The sequence below is a fragment of the Nelumbo lutea genome, chromosome 2, assembly GCF_056320005.1.
Source record: "Nelumbo lutea isolate HS-2025 chromosome 2, American lotus-T2T, whole genome shotgun sequence".
Classification (NCBI taxonomy): domain Eukaryota; kingdom Viridiplantae; phylum Streptophyta; class Magnoliopsida; order Proteales; family Nelumbonaceae; genus Nelumbo; species Nelumbo lutea.
The window spans coordinates 109,190,814-109,210,605 of NC_142685.1; the positions used below are offsets into that span (position 1 = coordinate 109,190,814).

The following is a 19,792-nucleotide window of genomic DNA, read 5'->3' on the forward strand; positions in this document are numbered from 1 at the left end:
TAGTGCAAAGGAGGGACATGGGCCCCACAAGAGCTACCAAGAAAAAATCCCCATAACATTAAATGGGTTAGGCCAAGGAATCGAAGAAAATACAAAGAAACTGATTAAGTTTATGGAGACAAATTGCAAAGAATGGTTATCACTGTCCTTTAAGTTTCAAGCAGTGGACTTCATTTCCAACTCCACGTAAAGAGGACATTTGGAATCTTGTACTTATGTTTAATTGTTTGAATTCATATATTAATTGCTATCACATTTGTTTAAGTGTGTTATTTGTAGGGTAAATTTGAGATAGACAACAAAGGTAAAAAGTGGGTATTATCCTCCATTGGGAAAAATGGAAAGAATACAATTTAGATTTGAAAACCACGTATTATGATCTAATTACCCCCTGATGAGGCAATGTGGAATTGCCTTAAAGGGATTCCTAGTTATTAATGGCAGATTCTTGTCACTTTTTGGAACTCTGATGAGGGCAATTTTATAAATATTGTTTGAGTGTTACAATATACATGGCCTTACACTTGTAATTTTATAAAGCTGTAGAAATGGAATGCTATAGTTAGAAGAAATCGGTTTCAACAAAAGCACACACTTTGGGGGATCAAGAGTTAGAAATATTAGTATTTAACGACAGTTATTTAAAACTGCCGCTAAAAATTAGATTTCCTGCCGCATCCCGCTCCTCTCTCCTCTGATTTATTTGTCTTCCTCCTCTCCCCCTCTTTCTCTCTCTCTTCTTACCATCAGACCTGTGCCCACTCTTTTCTCACTTCTCTCTCGGTCTGCCCACACCACCGAACGGCATCCAACCAGCGATCAGCAATGACATCTAGTAGGTAAACTCTCTCTCTCTCTCTCTGATTTGATCTCCAACGGATGTCGTGGATTCCGACTTCATCCAGTGAACTTTAGATTCTAGGAGGCTAGGATTTTATTTATAATCATCACGTTGAGCCACACATTTTTATTTATTTGTTTCTTCAATTCCATACTAAAAAGCATTTCACAGGGGAGGATTTGGGAGAACCTCTACGTCTTTGATCCCTTGAAGCTATTCGTTCGCATATCCTTCGGATCTTTGCAAGGTCAGCTTTCAATTGTTTTCAATTTCTATTTTATTTTGCTTAGAAAATTGTAGATCTGTCTGAATTTTATATACAATGATCCCTCTCAGCCAACAAACCCATTGTTTCAGTGCAATGCAACACATGCTGGTGCAACGACCACTTGGCCCTTGCCCCAGCAATGAAGTAGGTGAACTAATTGGGAACCACAGAAAACTCCAAGGTCGTATTTCTTTTTTTTTTTATCATGTTTTCACCTGAAGATGTTTTTTCAAGCTCGTTGTGGAATTCTTCCACAAAGAGAACTCTATGTTCCCTGAAATTAGTTATGGACTCTTCTCTCCCAGATTGACAAGAAATATTTGGAATTTCACTCTACAACATACTTTACTCCTCAACAAGGTTCTTCTCCTTCAGTGCTGGAGTTTTATCTTCAGCTCCCATTGGGTTGGAGATAACTGATATTCTGATTAGGTTGTAATTAGGTTAGATTTTGATCGAGCCACATCCAACTCCAATTTGATTATCTAAAACTTAAATCTGGATTGATCCAAAATTTGATCAGATCTAGGGTCTTGGATTAGATTCAGATTAGATCCAAGTTTGTTTTATCCAAAAAGACTAAAAGATAAAAAAATTAATCACCTTTTATAACAAATTTATAAATTTATATAAATATAAAACACTGAATTTATTAACTATTAACTTTATACAATCATATACTATCCATGTATGTGTGTGCGATCGTATAAAATTTAGTCAAAGTCAAACCTTAATCAGATCAGATCAGATCAGATCCCAAATGGATTATCAAGACTTTTGCCGCAGCCATAGTTGGTGACACTCCAATCCAACATCTGGGTTCAGGTAGTAAAACTATACTCATTTCCTCCCCTATTCCTATTCCCCCCACCTGTTATTGTTTTTCCATTTAAGTATCCATACATGTGTATCAATAGTGTATGTTTATATGTATGTGTATACTATAAAATGCAATCTCGACCTGACTCTTTGAAATCAACTCCCTGCACCCCAGTTGTTTCAATACATTAGGCCTTTGAACAAGAAAGTTTCACCAAGTGATCTTACCAATACCCATCAATATTTTACCAACAGTTGGAAGTGAAACAAGCAACAGTCCATGATCATCCAATTATGGTTTCAAGAGGTGAGTTTGCACAGTAACAACCAATATGAAGCACCTACTAATACTATCCAATTCCACACCTACAGACTTGGAACTACATTACCAATACACCAAAGCTATATTTGCTTTTCTCCTGTACTAATGATTACAGTATCTACCAGATTTGAGCCACTACAAAAATGTTTCTAATCATGTAACTACTACAATTATCATACAATAAAATTCCACCTGCCCAAGTACCACCAATGCACAACTGAAAGGATCACCGACACTGGTGCTGTACAGGTCCAAGTGGATGACTGGAAAATGAAAACCAACATATGCTTTCTAAAATAATTGGGAAAATTTTTGAGTAATCCTTATACAAATTTGTATAAATCTGATGGTCTCCCCCCAAGTTGGGAAAATGACGATAGGCCTAGTTAATTTATTCATTCAGACACAACATGTTTTCATCATAATGGTTCATGTGCAAGGTTCAGGGATGATGTGGCTGTTTTCATCAGGATGGCTACCATCTGACAGAAAACTACGTACTGTAGCTCCCTCAACCATAAATATTATGGTCTCACATCAACCTTAAATCTCAAGGAGATTAAGAATGTAAACAGCCTCAGGCTTCACAATAGTGTAATTGTTTGGAGGAAATACCTTGTTGACACACTGAGCATTTTACAAGGTGTCATTTGTTGAATTATTCTAGTAAGGCTTAACATTTTCTTTCATCAGCAACAAGATCAGAAGGCTTCTTTATTATTCCCATTTCCCTTACACACTAACCTGCTGCTGATTTTAAAGTAGATTATTATTATTCCCATTTTAAATCACCTGCTACTGATTTTAAACTAGTGAGTATTTTGTTGATTTTATGTGATTGTATGCCTAAGCAAAAACTGCTTTCAAAGCACTTTTGGAGTCAACAAATGTTGAATCTGACTAGACTTGGGAGCAGGTAAGCTGAACTGCATGAAGGTTATTCACTGGGGCTTGGGTTCAGAGTTTGGAGGAGGTAATGTGGGTAGTGCAATAGAGCTTGAAGGTCTCCCACCCCCACCTGCTGGAGTTACTGCTTTGGCTGTAAAGCAGAAGGGATTGGATAATTATAAGCAGGGGCAGTTTCCTGATGCCATTAAGTGGTTGTCTTGGGCAGTAGCTCTTCTAGAGAAGGCTGGGGACAGTGCTGCCACAATGGAGGTTTTGTCATGCAGAGCTTCATGCTACAAAGAAGTTGGGGAGTACAAGAAAGCAGTCGTTGATTGCTCAAAGGTATGGACACTGTCTCATTTTCCACATGTAAGAACTATCTCTGTTTGGGGTATAATTCTTAGATAGCCAATAATCAAGTTAATTAGATGAAATCAGACAATCTTGAGGGTTCCTTACTCTCTAACTGATAGGCTGCCTTTGAAACTTTTAAACAACTTAATTTCATCTATCTACTATTTCCATTAGTGAACAAAGTGGTTGTATGACCATGAAACTACTTTAAGAAATGATAGCAAAAATGTTTTTGCTGAGGTGGGGAAATCATACTGACTACATTTTTGTTTTACAGGTGCTAGAACATGATAGCAAAAATGTTTCTGTTCTAATACAACGTGCACTCCTGTATGAGAGCACTGAAAAATACAAACTCAGGGCTGAAGAATTGAGGACAGTTCTTAAGAAAGACCCTGGTAACAGGATTGCAAGAAGTACCATTCACCGTTTAACCAAACTCGCTGACTAGAGAATACATGATCATTTTCATAGTATCTATTATTTATTTGAAAGCCTCTTGAACTCTTTCATGGATTGTGTTCTTGTTAAACATTATCTGGCACATGATTAATCATCTGTTTTCTAATTAATTTTGGTGATGATTATACCAAGCTGTAGGTGTATGGTCTTTTTCAGGAACTACTACTGCTGCTATCAGGTATCATTCCTTGCCATAATGACATGTGAGAGGTGCTTTTTTCCCTTAAGAGATATCTTCATTCATTGTTGGCCTTGAGTAGTAGGTTAATTTACAATGACTTGAAGTATCTATTTCCTGTTTTAGATGATAAGAATAAAATTTTAGTTTGCTTATGATAATTAAGGGGAAATAATACATAAATTGGTTTTCTTATAGTTAAATGCAGAGAAAGGATACATATGAGAACATATATAAATTTGAAGATAACAAAATTCAAATTCAAGCAAAATTTTGATGTTTGGTTATATGTTCTGTCGGACTTCTCTCTTAGTTCTTTGGGCAATTCAATTTAATTACAACTTGTAAAAATGGAATAGTTAAACCATTAAGAACTCTAATTTATGCCCAACAAAAGCCTTAGCCTTACCCAATTTTTCTCGTTAGCTATAAAAGTACTATTTCACCTCCTTGTCTTCTCATTAGTAAAATACTGTTTTATCATTTCACTCCCATTTACTCTTCCACCCCTACAAATACATACAAAAAGATGGACTGTGAGAAGATGAGTTCTTTTCAATTTCACATGAAGGATCCTCCCCAGGTGCTGCACCCATTGCTGAATCTATGGGCTTATCTCCAACCGGTGATGTATTTGCATCTTGATTTGAGGAACTTGATCCGCATCTTAGTTTAGATCCCTTGGGCTGAGGATACTTTTCATCAGTTGAAGTATTAACATACTTTTTATTGGACTTGAACACTCCTGGATTTGCAGGATCTGCTGTTGCACACCAGATGTAGAGGCTGAATACACATGTAATCTGAAAGGATAAGTAACATATGTATCATGTTAGTTAGAAAGAAGAATAAGAAGTTGGTGGATCAAATCTTTAGAAGACTACAAGCCTCAACATATACAATTCATTTGATAATGAAAAGCAACAATACAGAGAGGACATGCAAGATATACAATTAATCAATCTGTAGCTTCTGTCTAAAAAGTGTTTAAATCTCCAAGGGCCATCACTACCATATTTAGACCAACCAACTACCAGCTGAAAGTCCCCCTGCACCTCCGCATGCTTAACTCTGCACATTTCTGTCAATAGGCCGAACAAGTTGACCTGTTGCACTATAATTCAATAATAAAAATATAAAAACACAGAAAATTCATAGGAAATTTGGGCACAGCCTATGCTGGAATCCTTCCTCTAGGAGAAGCTTTAATGACTGGGGAATTCAGCAGGCTGCAGATCTTTCTCTGTTACAAAACCAGCATCTAAGTCTCCGCTTCCAAGATGCAAGAGTCTAGGAAAAAGTGCAAGAGATGATAAGTAGAACAGTTTCTTACCCATATCCAAAGGAAATATGTTATTTGGAGTGCATTCTGTGAAAAAAATACTAGTAAATCAATCTACACATCTCAAAACATAATGAATATAAAATTATAAAATGATTAAATAAACAACAAATAGTTGCATCAGGGATGGAGGACAAAATTTAGTTGCATTTTTTTTTATGGTAATTTAGCCTCCTCCTATGATACTAGATGCCTGTACATTGGTGCTCTATTATTTCAGATATTCCAATTTTTAAGGTAAACTATGTATCCAGTGCTATGTCCTTGCTGTGTATGTGGGTAACATAGGCAGCGTACTTTCGCAAACCATTCACATGGAACATAAATATTACATGGCTAACGGCTTAGATCCACTCCTGATGAAGATTCCCTAGGCAAAGTTGACTCCTATCATCTGACTCTAATCATCTGAGACAATGAAATTCAGCAGGAGGCATCATACACAGTAATAATTAGGCTCCTATTAATAACTTCCCAGTGGATGAATTTGCATTACTGTCTTCAGGTCCAGATGCCAATGTAACAGAGTAAACAATAAGGTTGCAGATAAATCTACTAACATGGGAGGTGATGCTAGGGCAGAGTATGTTTTTGATTTTTAAGGCCTGATTCTCCTGGACAAAGCAAGCCTTTTTAGTCTCAATCTGTCCTCCTGGGTTGTAACTTGCAAAAAACTCTTCTACCTGGAACTTTCTTTTGTATACTTTAGTCAGCAATTTTTTTTTGATTAGTATAATTCAGTTCGTATCCGGAACAGTGAAATATAGGATTCATGTAGCCAACAACCCCATATTGTTGACAAGGCATTTTTAGTTCGATCTCAAATAGTGGAGGCTAGAGCAACAGTTGCACACCCGGATACCTTGTTCAGGTGGTTTCCTAGATCTACCGATTCATTAAAGTGAAGGGAAAAATAGATATTGGTTGAAGGATGGAAGTAGCAAGAGTAGAATTGGAATGCAAATCTGAATTCTTCCTTCTTTCAGGTGAATAAGTTATATATCATTGCTAATCCAGATTTTATCACCTAAGATTATCATCAGCCAGTCCTTCAATCAGACTATCTACTTCTGTGCATCATCCTAGACCTTAAGATCCATTTTTGTTTAAACCACCACCCATCAACCAGCATAAAGTTTCTTATGCTGTCATCAGCAGATAATTTAGCTAGTGGTATTGGTGGTATTAACTTGCACTGGTTAGATATTTTTCATTTTTCAATTTCCATGCATAGTATTTGAATTATTGCATTGAGGGATTATACATTATGAGAATTCTGTAAAAGCTACAGAAATAAACTGCTTAGGAAGAGTTTGTTTAGGTTAATCTAATATGCTCTGCTCTTCTCACATCTCCTCTCAACACCAACAAAGCAAATTTATGGTATAGGAGAGTGTCATTCTTTCAATATATTGAAAACCTGTGTCTGAATTAACTTTGACAAAAATTTCTATGTAGTTGTGTACCATATGATACTAGAGACAAATTCCAAGCACATGAAGTTGAGTAGTGAGATGGAAAAGAAGGCAGTGAAGAAACTTCCCGGTGCTTAAAAAATTAAGTGAAGGAAGGATGGCAAGTTGAAGGCCTTTCTACTTCAAATTTGTATGTATGTTTCAAATGTTTTGGGTTTTAACATCAATTGAAGTTTTCTTGTGAATTAAGAGCTGTCTAGTAACCTTGAAGTTTAAGAATTCAATTAATTTTTGATTTTTAAAGCTGTAAACATTATAATCTTTTTTAAAGCTGTATCGGAAAGCCCTCGATACGATACATATCGGCCGATTTTTCAGGCCCTTTACTACTGGTACAGTCCTTTTGATACCCATATATCATATTTTTTGATATTACCAACTGATTTGTTTATTTATTTATTTTCTGAAGAATGTTTTCTGTACCTTTTTTTTTTTTTTTTGTTTTCTCAGTTCCAGTCTCTGTCAGATAGGACATCTAATATCAGTTATCACTCCTTGCAGTGCCAACAGAGTGATGTTGAAGAAACATTCTTCAAGTCAAGTTCTGTCTTCAAGGAGTAGGAGGCTATGGTGGAAGTTGTTCCTCTGGAGCCACAGAAACCTTCACAAACCATCCAATGTAAAACTGAAACTGCCCTCCATTGACCATATTATGAACTAGAAAGGTGAATATTCTTCAGATACTCTGGAAATCAACCGAGTTATCGCAGAGTCAGGCAAGACAGAATCTCCAGAATCACTCACCAAACAATCCAAGAATAATGGCAGCACCAACAACACTGCTAGCAACAACAAGAAGCGGGGTACATTTCATGAGGGCGTTTCTAGTTCATCGCTGCAGAACCAATGGGTTGCATTCTTTACAGAATCATCCTCCTTGACAAGAGTTGATGAATGGGTGAACAGTCTTGAGGTCCAAACTTCTTTCCCAGATACAGGTGAAGACACTGGTGATGAATGTATTGTCTTTCCACCTTCTCCTGAGCATGGGGACTCACCAACAAGAAGCACAACTCACATGAATCAGCGCCTTAATCATAGTATATTAGTATTTCAGAGGAAATTCTGTATGCCAACAATATTATCCAATCACTGAATGCTTCCTCCACTGTAGCCCATATTGTTGGCATGGGCTTGAAGGTTGTACCCACCATTTGAAACAAAAGAATCAAGGAGAATAAGGGTTAATTCAATCAGGAGTTGTGAAGAGAACATTTCTTGTACAAACCAAGAGTTTATCAAATTGAAATTAAGATGTATTTGTGACTTAAATGTTTTGAATTGAGAATGGGTTTTAAAATTTTATTTGTAATTCTGTTTTTTTTTTTTTTTAATTTTTTGTATTTCATTTCAATTAAAATGAATATAGGAAAAACAGGTTATTCAAAGCAAATTAGAAAAAAATTAAAAAAAAGGTTATATGAAAAAAAATATGGCTATAGCGGCAGTCCCGACTGCCACTAAAGATGTTCCTGACTGCCGCTAAAAGGACTTTTAGCGGCTGCCGATCCAGTATTAGCGGCAGTTTAAAATTTATACCGGCAGCCAAGAAAACTACCACTAGAATGTCTAGTGACAGTTCTTTTAGCGGCAGTTAGCCGGCTACCGGTAAAGTCTATAGTGGCAGTCAGAACTGCCGCTAAAAGTCATTTTTTTGTAGTGAAATGATGATGATGTCTAATGCTTAGTGTGGATATAGATACAGAAAACCGGTGATGGGGCACAACCAAGTAAGGGAGTTGTGTGGGTCAGAACACATACAAGGAAAGATGGGGTGCCTGTAGATGCAGAATCGAGAAGGGCAATGGTGGTTTATTTAAATAGTGAACACACACACATATATAATGTTAATTATACGATTTAGTATAAAAACCTCATATTAGCCTCACAACAACTATGTTGTCTTTTGTAGGAACAATTAGAGGACCTGACATCACAACGGGCCACGACTTTTGGTGGGTCCTCAATCCCTAATGATGATAACTTTGATTAAATATTTGGAGCAGAACGACATGGGTACATGTGAACATATGGATTGGGTGTTACTCCTTCCACTCTAAGCATGAGTTCTAGAAATAGAGCATTAGAGTCTACATCAACAAGGGGAAGTTGTGGACATGAGGATAGCGGTGAATGGTTTAGGCGGATAGAAGATAGCCTTGAAAAGGTGACCAGGGCATGTAGTGATGTACAACGCCAAGTGGGAAGGATAATATCCATACTTCCTCAAAATCTTCAAGGCATGCTAAACGATGATCAGGATTTACCTTCAAGAGGCGCAGAGGTAATACATGTCTCAAAGTACAAATCCAATATTGACATACTAAATGTATTTACTGATATGCTTTTTTGTTTGCTATCATTGTTAGGTTCCCGATCAATCAAATGCACCACGCGGAGCATCATAGCATGTCCATGTAAAGCATCATAACATGAGTCAGCATCCTTGTACAGGTAATGCATTTTAGGCCTTCCATCTGCAGAAGAGAAATTGGATTATTTTCTAAAAATCAACTTTAATATTCTTTATGCACTAGGAAAAAAAGAGTTTGTTAATTCTTTTATGGATGAAAAAAAGAGTCAGCATCCTTCCTTTGCTCACAATTTAAATTCATTGATAGATGCTTTTTGTGCATAATTTTTTGCTTGTGATAGTCTGAGATCATATTATCTGATCTATGTTTGATTATTTAAATTTTTTACCATTACTGATTTATTAAGTGTGAAATCTTGTTGTAAATTGTTATTTCCTTGGATAAAAGGAATTGCAATGGAGACCTTTTGGCTGACAACCATAATATGGAGTCTGATCGTCTTACAAATATGCCCTGGTATGTCTGATTTTGATATACTCACCTCAAGAAGTACTAATAGTGCCAAAGATTGGAGCATTCTACATCCACGTCAGTTATAAGTGAAATTTCTTAAGTAATGAAATTTGATGGTGACTTGTACTTACGTGAAAAATTTGAAAGTTAAACACTAGGAAAAGTAGAAAATGTGCAAGTAATGTTTGTAGACTTTAAGTTGATTCTCAGTCTCAGCAGAGAATTAAAAAGTACTAGGATGCATTTGTAAAAAAGTATATTAGTTTAAAAGAGAAATAAGGAAAAAAGTGGAAATAGTCACTTAATATATGCATGTAGGGGTGTTAAAGATACCCAATTAGCCATTTATCACTAATTGGACAAACTTATTATGTTTGTTTGTTGAAATTTTGATGTTCATTTGTATGCATATTGTATAAACTAGTTTCTAGTGCTTTCATGTGTGAAATGGTTTGCTATTTAACTTTTCATCATTCTTTAGAAGGTGATAAGAATTTCAATTGTTTCATACTATAAACATTGATAGTTCCATACATCCACCCAATTGATAAGACTTTCAGTTGGCAGGTTATCTTTCGAGCACTGGACCTACATGTCAGAAATGTGGCCAATACATATTCTCTTGAACATAGAAACTTAGATAACCTTTTTGACTCTGTGTTTCCACTGCTTGAATACTTTGTTGGAGGGTGATGGAACTCCTTCCAGTTCATTTCAAGAGCTTTTGTTTTGCAGTGGCACTATTAGGACATCAATTTGCTACCATATGCTGAAAGAAGAAGAGTAGGTATCAGATTTTCATTTATTTTATGTGATGGTTGTGGATTCTTGTTCTTTTTTCTTCTTGCAAGTATCCTCTCATGTACACCCTTGCTCTTTTATGTTTATAATAGACGTTATCTTTTCTCAAATAAAAAAAGTTAGGTAGTTCACACTAGTTTATTGTATGATTGAAGAAAGTTTCTTTTAAAATTAGTCTTTGGTTTTCTATTTGGTTATTTCAATGAGAACATGCTGCATTAAGATGCTATTGTTTTTCCACTGTATTTTGGAATTTTTGGTCCATTTCTAATAAAATAATCTATAGTTTCAAGTATCCTGGAGTTGGCTACTTCAGAAATTTTAGATTATAATGTTTAGTTCATAGTTGTTACCTAGGCGACTAGGTGGTTTTTCATGGTCGCCTCGCTCAATATGCAAACGCCCAAATGCCTTTTGCATATTGGGCGCCCGCCCAGAGACTTAAGCGGGCACCTACATTCATCTAAAAAACTTTTTTTTTTAATTTATTGTTTTGATATTTTATTAGATGTTTTATTCTTTTTAAATAAATCTGATTACATGATATCATTTTAGTATTAAGACCAAGTATACAGCCTGTTTTTTCTTTATGTCATAAGGGTTTTTTTTTTTTTTTGGTTCGATTGGAGAGGAAGAAACCAAAGGCTTCAAGCCCCAGCCCAACTCCATTGCTCTTCAGCTCCAGCAGGTAAGTTCTTCTAATCTTCTAATCTTCTTCTTCTTCTTCTTCTTCTTCTTCTTCTTATTTCTTCTTTTCCAGATTTTAGACATTTTTTCCTTTTTTCTTTTTTTGAAAAAACAGGGGCTCTACGAGTCCTCCCTTTCTGCACTCTTCTTCTTCTTCTTCTTCTTCTCTTTTCCAGATTTCAGTTGAATCAGTCCTGAGTTCTCTCTTCTCAGCTCAGACATTTTTTCTTTTCATTTTTTTGTCAAAAAAATAGGGGCTCCGCCCCTATACTGCCCCTATACTCCTCAGTCCACCCTTTATCCACTCATCATCATCTTTGCCTAGCCAGAAGTCCTATTCACTCCTTGCCTAGCCAGACCATCAGCAAACGAGTTTGCACTTCTCTTAACCCAATTACACTGAACTTCCATATTCTTGGACAACCATTTAAATTTCCTCTTCTCAACTCCAAAGCTTAGAATTGTCTTCTTTCAACCAGTTCACTACCACCACAGAATCTCCCTCTGCAATCAGCTTCTTGACTTTAGTTCTTTAGCCCTTTGTACCCCTTCCAAGGCTGCTAACACCTCAGCCCTCAACGAATCCGCCACTCCAATTGAGCTAAGAACATAGCCGTTATATTACCATTCTCATCTCGTAAAACCCCCCCAATACCCGAAGGCCTTGGAATCCCCATGCTACTACCTTCAAAATTCAATTTGATAAATCCAACTCATCCATTGTCTTCAACCAGTGTATTTCCCTTATATGGATCACTTCCAACATATTTTCCAACCCTCTCTCCTTTTCTGAGAAAATCCTTGAATTCCTTTCTTCCCATATTGTCTAGCAAACAACAGCTCTCACACACCTCCACATGATCCTTATGTTTTTGTTGGGCAGTTAAGAGAGGAAGAGGTAAACAAGCTTTGCACATTCGTTGGGGGAGTCCACATGCACCCAAACAAAGAAGCAAACCATTCCCAAATATTTTTTACGAAAACACAGGATATTAGTAAGTGGTAACCGGACTCACCAGCAGCTCTACAGAGAATACACCAGTGTCGAGATAAACAACTATTGGGTTGTTTTCTTTGAAGTAACTCACCTGTGTTATTTTTTTTCCAGAAAAGCTTCCCAACAGAAACTCCCAACCCTCGGTGGTATAGGTCGACACCACACATCCTTGACAGGGAATGACAAGCCGATAGGATTTTCCAGATGCAATAGGGCTTTAAAGAAGGAGGCACAAGTGAAGGATCCAGAAGGAGACGAGGCCCAGATGCTACTATCTGTTTTTGTTGGTTCAAAGAAGACCCCATCAAGAATGGACAGGAGATTAGAGGTACAATTCAGTTCTGTGTTCCTGAGGGCTCTTCTCAATCCCAAGTTCCACCAAACCCAGAATTTGAATTTGAGGGAACACTTCTCACTTCAGTTTTTAACAGCCAAACCTATCATTATATATATATATATATATATATATATATATATATATATATATATATATATTAATATGATTATTTGGCTGAAATCTATAGGTTCTATATTTATAGATTCCATCGCCTAGGCGCCTGGGCGCTCCATGGTCGCCTAGCCTCGCCTAGTCGCCTTGCCAACTATGTTTTAGTTAATAGTAAAGCTGCACCAGGGATTCTATTATTCATAGTTAGTGGATTACCATGTCAGTTGACTTGTTATGCTACTTGAATGCTATACTGATCTTAAACTATGATGTAAAATAGTCCTAGCCTTCTAGGTTTCCAATGATCTGAATGACCAAATACCACCCAATATGGACAACCTAGCACAATTCATGCCTTTTCGAAGTAGATTGCTTCACTTGCCATGCTTCATTTCCTTTTGTGATTAACACCATTCATCCTGTTTTTCTGTTGACTGTATATTGAAATGATGCAGTGGTGCATCTTACTATAACATACATTTAAATGCAGGTTTTCCCTTTGCTTATGCAATGATTCTCTTCCAAAGAGCAGGCATCACTTGTTTGGTAGTTCATATGCAGCGTTCCTATAGTGTTTCTGGAGGATTTTCTGCCATGGATGGTCTCCCATCTTTCTTTAAATGAACAAGAGGATGTTGTGCTTTGTATTGGAGAAATTGTTCCTAAGGCTGAATTTGGAAGGAGTACAAATGCAAATATGTAGAGTGCAAAACCTTATATTTTGTATTATTTTGTATGTATTTACGCTGTACATATTTGCATTTGTACTGCTTCCAAACTGAGCCTAAAGAAAAACTACTGCAACAGGTAGAGTGCAAATAAAAATTTTTCATCATAATTTAATTAAACTATCTGATCATGAATGAATTCAATAATCTCTGTAGGTGGTGGCTTCCTGGCTTGGTAAGAAAAGCCAACTTTTTGGGACCTATTCTGCAGAAAAAGCCCTGGTATATTCAAGGGTGGAAGAGGCCACATATCAACTTGGTGCACATTAGTCAAATGGACAATTATAGGTGTTTTTTTTCCAATTAGTAAAAGAAATTATTATTTTCACTTCAAAGGTCTTTTTTCTTTACTTTGAGCGACCAGTAGGAAGACTTTTCCTATTCTGCTAGCGTCCATTGAATACACTTCTAATTTTTTATCTATTCCGGATTGAAATCAACTCAGGCCCAACCCGTTAAGTCAAACTTGAATGCATCTCAAGCCTCTGGTCTCAGCCCAGCCCAAATTCAAATGCCCTCTCTACTATTCGACTGCATCAAGCCCAAAATCAGAAGGCCTAGCCCATTGGTTGAACTTATTTGTGACGCTCTTTGAATTTATTTTCATTACTGACCTGTCTGTGTTTTAGTGGTGGATTGGATCGAGGTTCTTTTAATAATTCCTCTTGAAATTAATTACATTTTTGTATTTCAAACCATTACCTATTGACTATTTCAATTACTATATCCTGGTTTTTGTTTCTACGCTTTTTGGTTCACTTGATTATCTTATATGCATTTTTTAGGCCTTCTATTTAGAGTTTCACTGCCCATTGTATCCCAACTTTATTCTTTTTGTGTTTTGTATGTTTCTCGAAGTTTCAATTGCAACCCCAATTCTGATTTTCTCCTTAGGCTTAGTTTGGAAAGAGTGCAAATACAAATATGTGCAGTACAAATACATACAAAATATAAGGTTTTGCACTCTACATATTTGTATTTGTACTCCCAAACTAAGCCTTATTTACCAGGCAATGTGAAACAAAATCTGAATTGTCTTCTCCATATAAAATCGTGGCAACTAATGTTGTAAAGGTTGGAAAGACAAATGTGTGCCTGTGGACCAGACTGGATTGCAACAGCGTAGTTTTGGTATAAAAATATTGATCACTTGAAAAAGATCAAGTTATTCTAAACTATCCATTGGGTATAGAGATAATAGTCTCTTGACTCTTGCTACTTGATGGAAAAGTTTCAGAGAGTTACTGAAATGGTGTATTATTGGAAAAGTATTTGTATCATTTTGACCATATTGCTTCTAGTGTAGTCTGATTGTCATGGTGAAATGACTAAGATGAATAGAGAATATTGGAATGCAACCAAATATTTTGTGCCTTTACTGCATGTGCCATTATGTTTTTTTTTTTTAATTTTTTGATAAGTAATTGTGAAATATTCTATTAAATGGAGGGGGTGCCTCCTTCTAAGCTTGTACATTTATATGCTATCTATACAAGAAAGATAACAGGATTTTACAAAGAAAAAAATCTACCCTGTGCCATAATGTACTGCCAAGTGCTAATAGAGGGAATGCCAGGAATTTAGTTTTATATTGGATTTTAAATTTGCGAAAGTGTGGATTGAAGAACTTTGGGTCCATTCATGGTAGAAGGATCCCATGTAGCTTCAGTTGGTAGGCATCCAACTTTTAGAGTGGCCATGTTGAATGTTAAATTCAAGGGATTGTAATTGAATCCTAATCAGAGGACTTTTTAGGACTTCTCAAGTGAGAAATAAAAAGATAACTCAAAATAATAGTTCTTTGTAAATCCTAAATTATCAAGTTTTCACAATACGAGAGGAAATGCCAAATTAGAAGAAAAAAGTTCCTGTGGAGTTTCATGGATGATATATGTATAAGCTTTCCACTGAAGTGCAATGAAACACTGGTAACAGATTAAACCATTAAGGCTATGTTTGGTTTGAAGGAAAAGGTAGGGAAAGGAAGGGAAAGACAGGGAAACCTATACAAGGTTTGGTTTGTAAAGGTTTCCTTACCTTTTCCTTCCTTTCCCTACCTTTTCCTTCAAACCAAACATAGCCTAAATGTGGAGAATGAAGCTTCCACATCACACTCTTAAGTCTTCATCTGAGGATTGTATTTCTAACTCATATATACTAAGTTTGTTGGCTTATTGGTTCTTTTCATTTCTGGTAGCAATGTAGCATGTTATGGTCCAGGGTTTTTTCTGTTTCAGAATGTAATACAACTGTGTTTGTTTATCAGAGGAGACAGAACTTCAATGTGTTCTGGGACGTTTTGAATCTGTAGAAGAAACTTCAATGTGTTATAATATAGCACAGAATATAATACAACTGTGTTTGTCATGTTGGTGACAGCATGTCTTTCTCTGGGAGAAATATCTTGTCCATGTTGTCAGCATCATTTGCTTTCCTATGGAGTGTTATATTAGTAAATGAATAAGATAAGAGATTGGTGCCTGGTAGTGTTTCCTTCAGTGTATTGCATTCTGAAGACACTTTGTTGGCACCTCGCTTCATAGATGTATTTGGTTGTTTGCATAACTAATTCTATTGAACAGATAATGCTTTATACTTTTGAAGGTCATTTCTTCTTTTTCTTGATTGTTAATATTATCTTAGTTTCTTTAAACTATAGAATCATTTGTGGGTTTTAGGATGGTATGATGTAATAGTTCTTCCTATGCATGAAACCAAATGGACATTTAAGGAAGGTGATGTTGCTGTTCTTTCATCCCCAAGACCTGGAACAGGTTTGATTTATGACTAATTTCTGCCCCTTCTCTCCACATATTTATTGTGCGTTGTTCATATTTACTGCTTGTAATGTTAACTGGGTACATTATCAAGCAGCTAGATCTAAGGGGAACAGTTCTGTTGCAAGTGAGAATGATATGGAGCCTGAGGTCAATGGATGTGTTGCTGGTAAGGTTAGGCGATATATAACCATTGATACTGGTGATCCTCCAGGGGCCATTCTTCACTTTTATGCTGGGGATACATATGATGCTAACAGGTCAGTTTTGGAATCTTAGTTCTTTGAGCTTGAGCTATTTGCATCTTCTCATCTTGTAAGCTATGACACTTTTTCCCTGTCATGGCCAAGGACAATAATATGCCCCAGTCATTTATAGAAAGAGCAGAATTTTCTATAACATCCTCTAATAGTAGTTCTATTTTTGGGGTTCAGCAAGGTTGATGATGATCATATCTTGAAGAAATTTCAGAACAAGGGCATCTGGTATCTTATTGTGCTTGGTTTCCTTGCAACTACTCAACATGAATATATTGCCCTGCATGGATTTCGTCATCTCAAAATCGGAATCTCTCTGTGAGAAAGAAGACCTGAAACACTACAGTTTGAACACTGAGGGATGCCCATCAATTGGAGATGAACTGTAAACGTTTAGAGAGATCAATTTGAAGCCACAAATAGAGGAGACTCAAGAGAACAAAGGACTAATTCTACCAGGCAGTGAGAAGTCTGACTCTAGAACTGAATGCATTGTGAAGAAAATATTTCTTGTACAAACCAAGAAATTACCAAATTGAAATTAAGATGTATTTGTGATTTGAATGTTTGAATGGAGAATGGGTTTTTAGATTTTATTTATAATTGATGTTTCTTATTTTTGTATTTCATTTTGATTTAAATGAATATAGAGAAAACAAGTTATTTGAAGAAAATTAGGAAAAATTAAAACAAGTAGGTTATTTGAAAAAAAGTATACTTTTAGTGGCAGTCGCCGCTAAAGAAGTCCACGGCTGCCGCTAAAAAACATGCACCAAACTTACAGCGGCAGCCGATTCAGTATTAGCGACAGTCAGAACTGCTGCTAAAAGTCATTTTTCTTGTAGTCTGTTGGAGGACATGGACCCTAGTACGGCCCTACACCACTTGATTTTCAGATTTAAACCCTAAAATCTAAACTCTAGAACCTTTAACCTAAAAACCCTACTCTAAACTTTAAGCCCTATAATCTAATTTTTAAACCCTTAAACCCTAACCCTACAAGTTAAATTCTAAACCCTTAAACCCTAAAGCCAAAATGCCAAAACCCTTAAACTCTAACCTAAATATTAATAAATTTGTTGTATAAAATGCCTTTGGTAGGATGCATGTTCATCAACGGGTAGGAGCCAAGTGTTTTCCTATGAAATTGTTCTTATTGATTTTCGTATGCATGTACTGTTTTCTTACCCTTTTCTGTAATAGTGTACTCTTACAAGGTCATGTAATTTTCTTTCATTTTCATGGTTTCGAGTTTTGGAAGGAAGATGGTGGAATTTCATGATGATTAGCCATAGATTGAAATCAAGCTTTTCTGTTAGCATTTTATGGACAAGCGATGTATAATAAGAATGGGAGACCCCATTTTGGCAGAAAATGTGAGGCAAATAGTGAATTCATCCCTGCTTGTTGCCTTTTTTTCATTGAACTAAGATTAAAAATATATACTTGCATGGGCGTCCAATACACAATTCATTTCTTTGATATATAACTGAATTTACTCTCAATTAACAGTGTGTCATATTTTGTCCTTTTCTTTAGGCTCCACCTTTTTGGTTAACCACCCATTTCTGATTATCATCTGCAAAATTTAATGTCCTGTTTGTTTTTCGGTAAATTATTTACCTGGGTAAATGAGTTACCTAGGTAAAGTTTTTCTTAGGAAATACTTATTCGGGTAAGTGCATTTACCCATATTCTTTTATTTCTCATGTAAATAAGGCAATGGCCATTTTAACCATAAAAATTCATTACCAAAAGGGGTATTTTTGTCCCATTCAAGTGTTGGCAACTTCCCCCCTAGGTGGGAAAGTTATTTATCTACCAAGGAGATGGGTATCTAGGGAAACAAAATTTCCCTGGTCCCCACATAAATCTGAAAAAAGAACATGTAATTCTTGGTTAATGGAAACCAAAATCCCATTGACCAACTTTCCCCTTCTCAAAATCCAAAAAAAAAAAAAGAACGCCCCCTAAATGTAAAGACCATCTTCAGACCAACAATTGCAGTTCCATGTATTGGGTTGTTTGGAGCTTCACCTATTCGACTGTCCAAGTTATAAACAAGAACCACGGCATAAAAAGATCATGAATGAATTGTCTCTGCAAAGTAGTTGCAGATTTTCAACATCACTCAAGTTAAATAAATTAAACTTATAAAAAATAAACATGTTTCCATTTTGAGCAAAATGCGAAGTTAAATCCCATTCAGCATTGAAACGAATAAGAGATGTAATTACAAAAAGGGAAAATCAACATTAATTTGTTAATGTATTCTTCATCCCCTTGCCAAACACACAGGACTTGGTGTGAGGATTAGAAATTTCTTTTCCCTTCAAAATTCTTCAATCAAAAAGAGGCCTGAGGCTGCGCTGATCTCTAAAGTCTCAAGGACTATTTGATCCATTTATCTGATCATGGTTTTATATTTGACTTCCCTCATAAATCATTAACTGGTATTTTAATTAAGGCAATTTTATGGTGCCATGAAGGTATACCGGTGCAACTCTAAAACAATCAAGATCTCATCTGAATGAAAATGAATTGGGATCTACTGCCAACAAATTGCATTCCAATACCCTGTCAACTTGATCTGACACCACACATCTCATTATGAAATTGGGGCCACCATAAAGGTGGAGCTTATCATATATGAGATGTACAGTGTCAGATGGTGTTGGAACAGATTTTGTTGGCAGGTGATCCGGACTCAGTGAAAATATGTTAAGTGATTGTTTATCAACTTGTTAGGTACTTAATAAAACCTTTCGGTACATTAGACACTTCTACTATAGTGATAGTAGTAGGAAAAAAAGTTCCCCAAACCAGGTCAAGTTAGAACCTTCTCTACAAAGCTATCATCTAGTAGGTGATCTTTCCGATTGGCCAATTGTTCAATCCTCTTACTTCAGCTTTGTACCTCAGCTGTTATTCCACAAGTACATTGGTTATTAAGAATTTTAGGGGGCGTTCTTTTTCTAGATTTTGAGAGGGGGGAAGTTGGTCAATGGGATTTTGATTCCTATTGACCAAGAATTTCATGTTCTTTGTTTTCAGATTTATGTGGGGTTCAGAGAAAGTTTATTTTCCTAGGTATCCTAGATGGGTAAATGACTTTCCTACTTGGGAGGGGAAAATTGCCAACACTTGAATGGGACAAAAATGCCCCTTTTAATAATGGATTTTTATGGCTAAAATGGTCATTGTCTTATTTACATTGGAAATACAAAAAATGGTAAATGCACTTACCCGAGTAAGTCTTTCCAAAAAAACACTTAACCTGGGCCTTAGTATTTTAATACTAAACTTGTGCAGCCAGAAAG

General features: G+C 36.1%; 2 protein-coding genes across 7 annotated transcripts; both read left to right on the forward strand.

The window, feature by feature from the left end:
* Positions 1–527: 527 nt before the first annotated feature.
* Positions 528–8,261, forward strand: LOC148872680 (uncharacterized). 5 transcript variants are annotated; one of them, XR_016106688.1, is made up of 8 exons: positions 594–839; positions 1,013–1,088; positions 1,178–1,290; positions 3,167–3,480; positions 3,770–3,890; positions 4,093–4,132; positions 6,933–7,083; positions 7,451–8,261. XR_016106688.1 is itself a non-coding variant. In XM_088967864.1 (7 exons), exons 3-7 carry the CDS (start codon positions 1,203–1,205, stop codon positions 4,945–4,947), a joined length of 621 nt encoding a protein of 206 aa, XP_088823990.1. In that variant the 5' UTR covers positions 594–839; positions 1,013–1,088; positions 1,178–1,202; the 3' UTR covers positions 4,948–6,920. The 5 variants fall into 5 exon arrangements, 2 of the variants coding, with proteins under 2 accessions (XP_088823990.1, XP_088823989.1); XR_016106689.1 differs by having other exon boundaries at positions 6,933–7,079; XR_016106690.1 differs by lacking the exon at positions 1,178–1,290 and having other exon boundaries at positions 528–839.
* On the forward strand, positions 7,751–17,088 carry LOC148872681 (uncharacterized). Of its 2 annotated transcripts, XM_088967866.1 has the most exons (7): positions 7,751–7,887; positions 8,862–9,233; positions 9,319–9,403; positions 9,712–9,780; positions 16,117–16,212; positions 16,313–16,475; positions 16,650–17,088. In XM_088967866.1, the coding sequence occupies exons 3-7, from the start codon at positions 9,382–9,384 to the stop codon at positions 16,792–16,794; spliced, it is 495 nt and encodes a 164-aa protein (XP_088823992.1). In that variant the 5' UTR covers positions 7,751–7,887; positions 8,862–9,233; positions 9,319–9,381; the 3' UTR covers positions 16,795–17,088. The 2 variants fall into 2 exon arrangements, with proteins under 2 accessions (XP_088823992.1, XP_088823993.1); XM_088967867.1 differs by lacking the exon at positions 9,712–9,780.
* Positions 17,089–19,792: the final 2,704 nt, after the last annotated feature.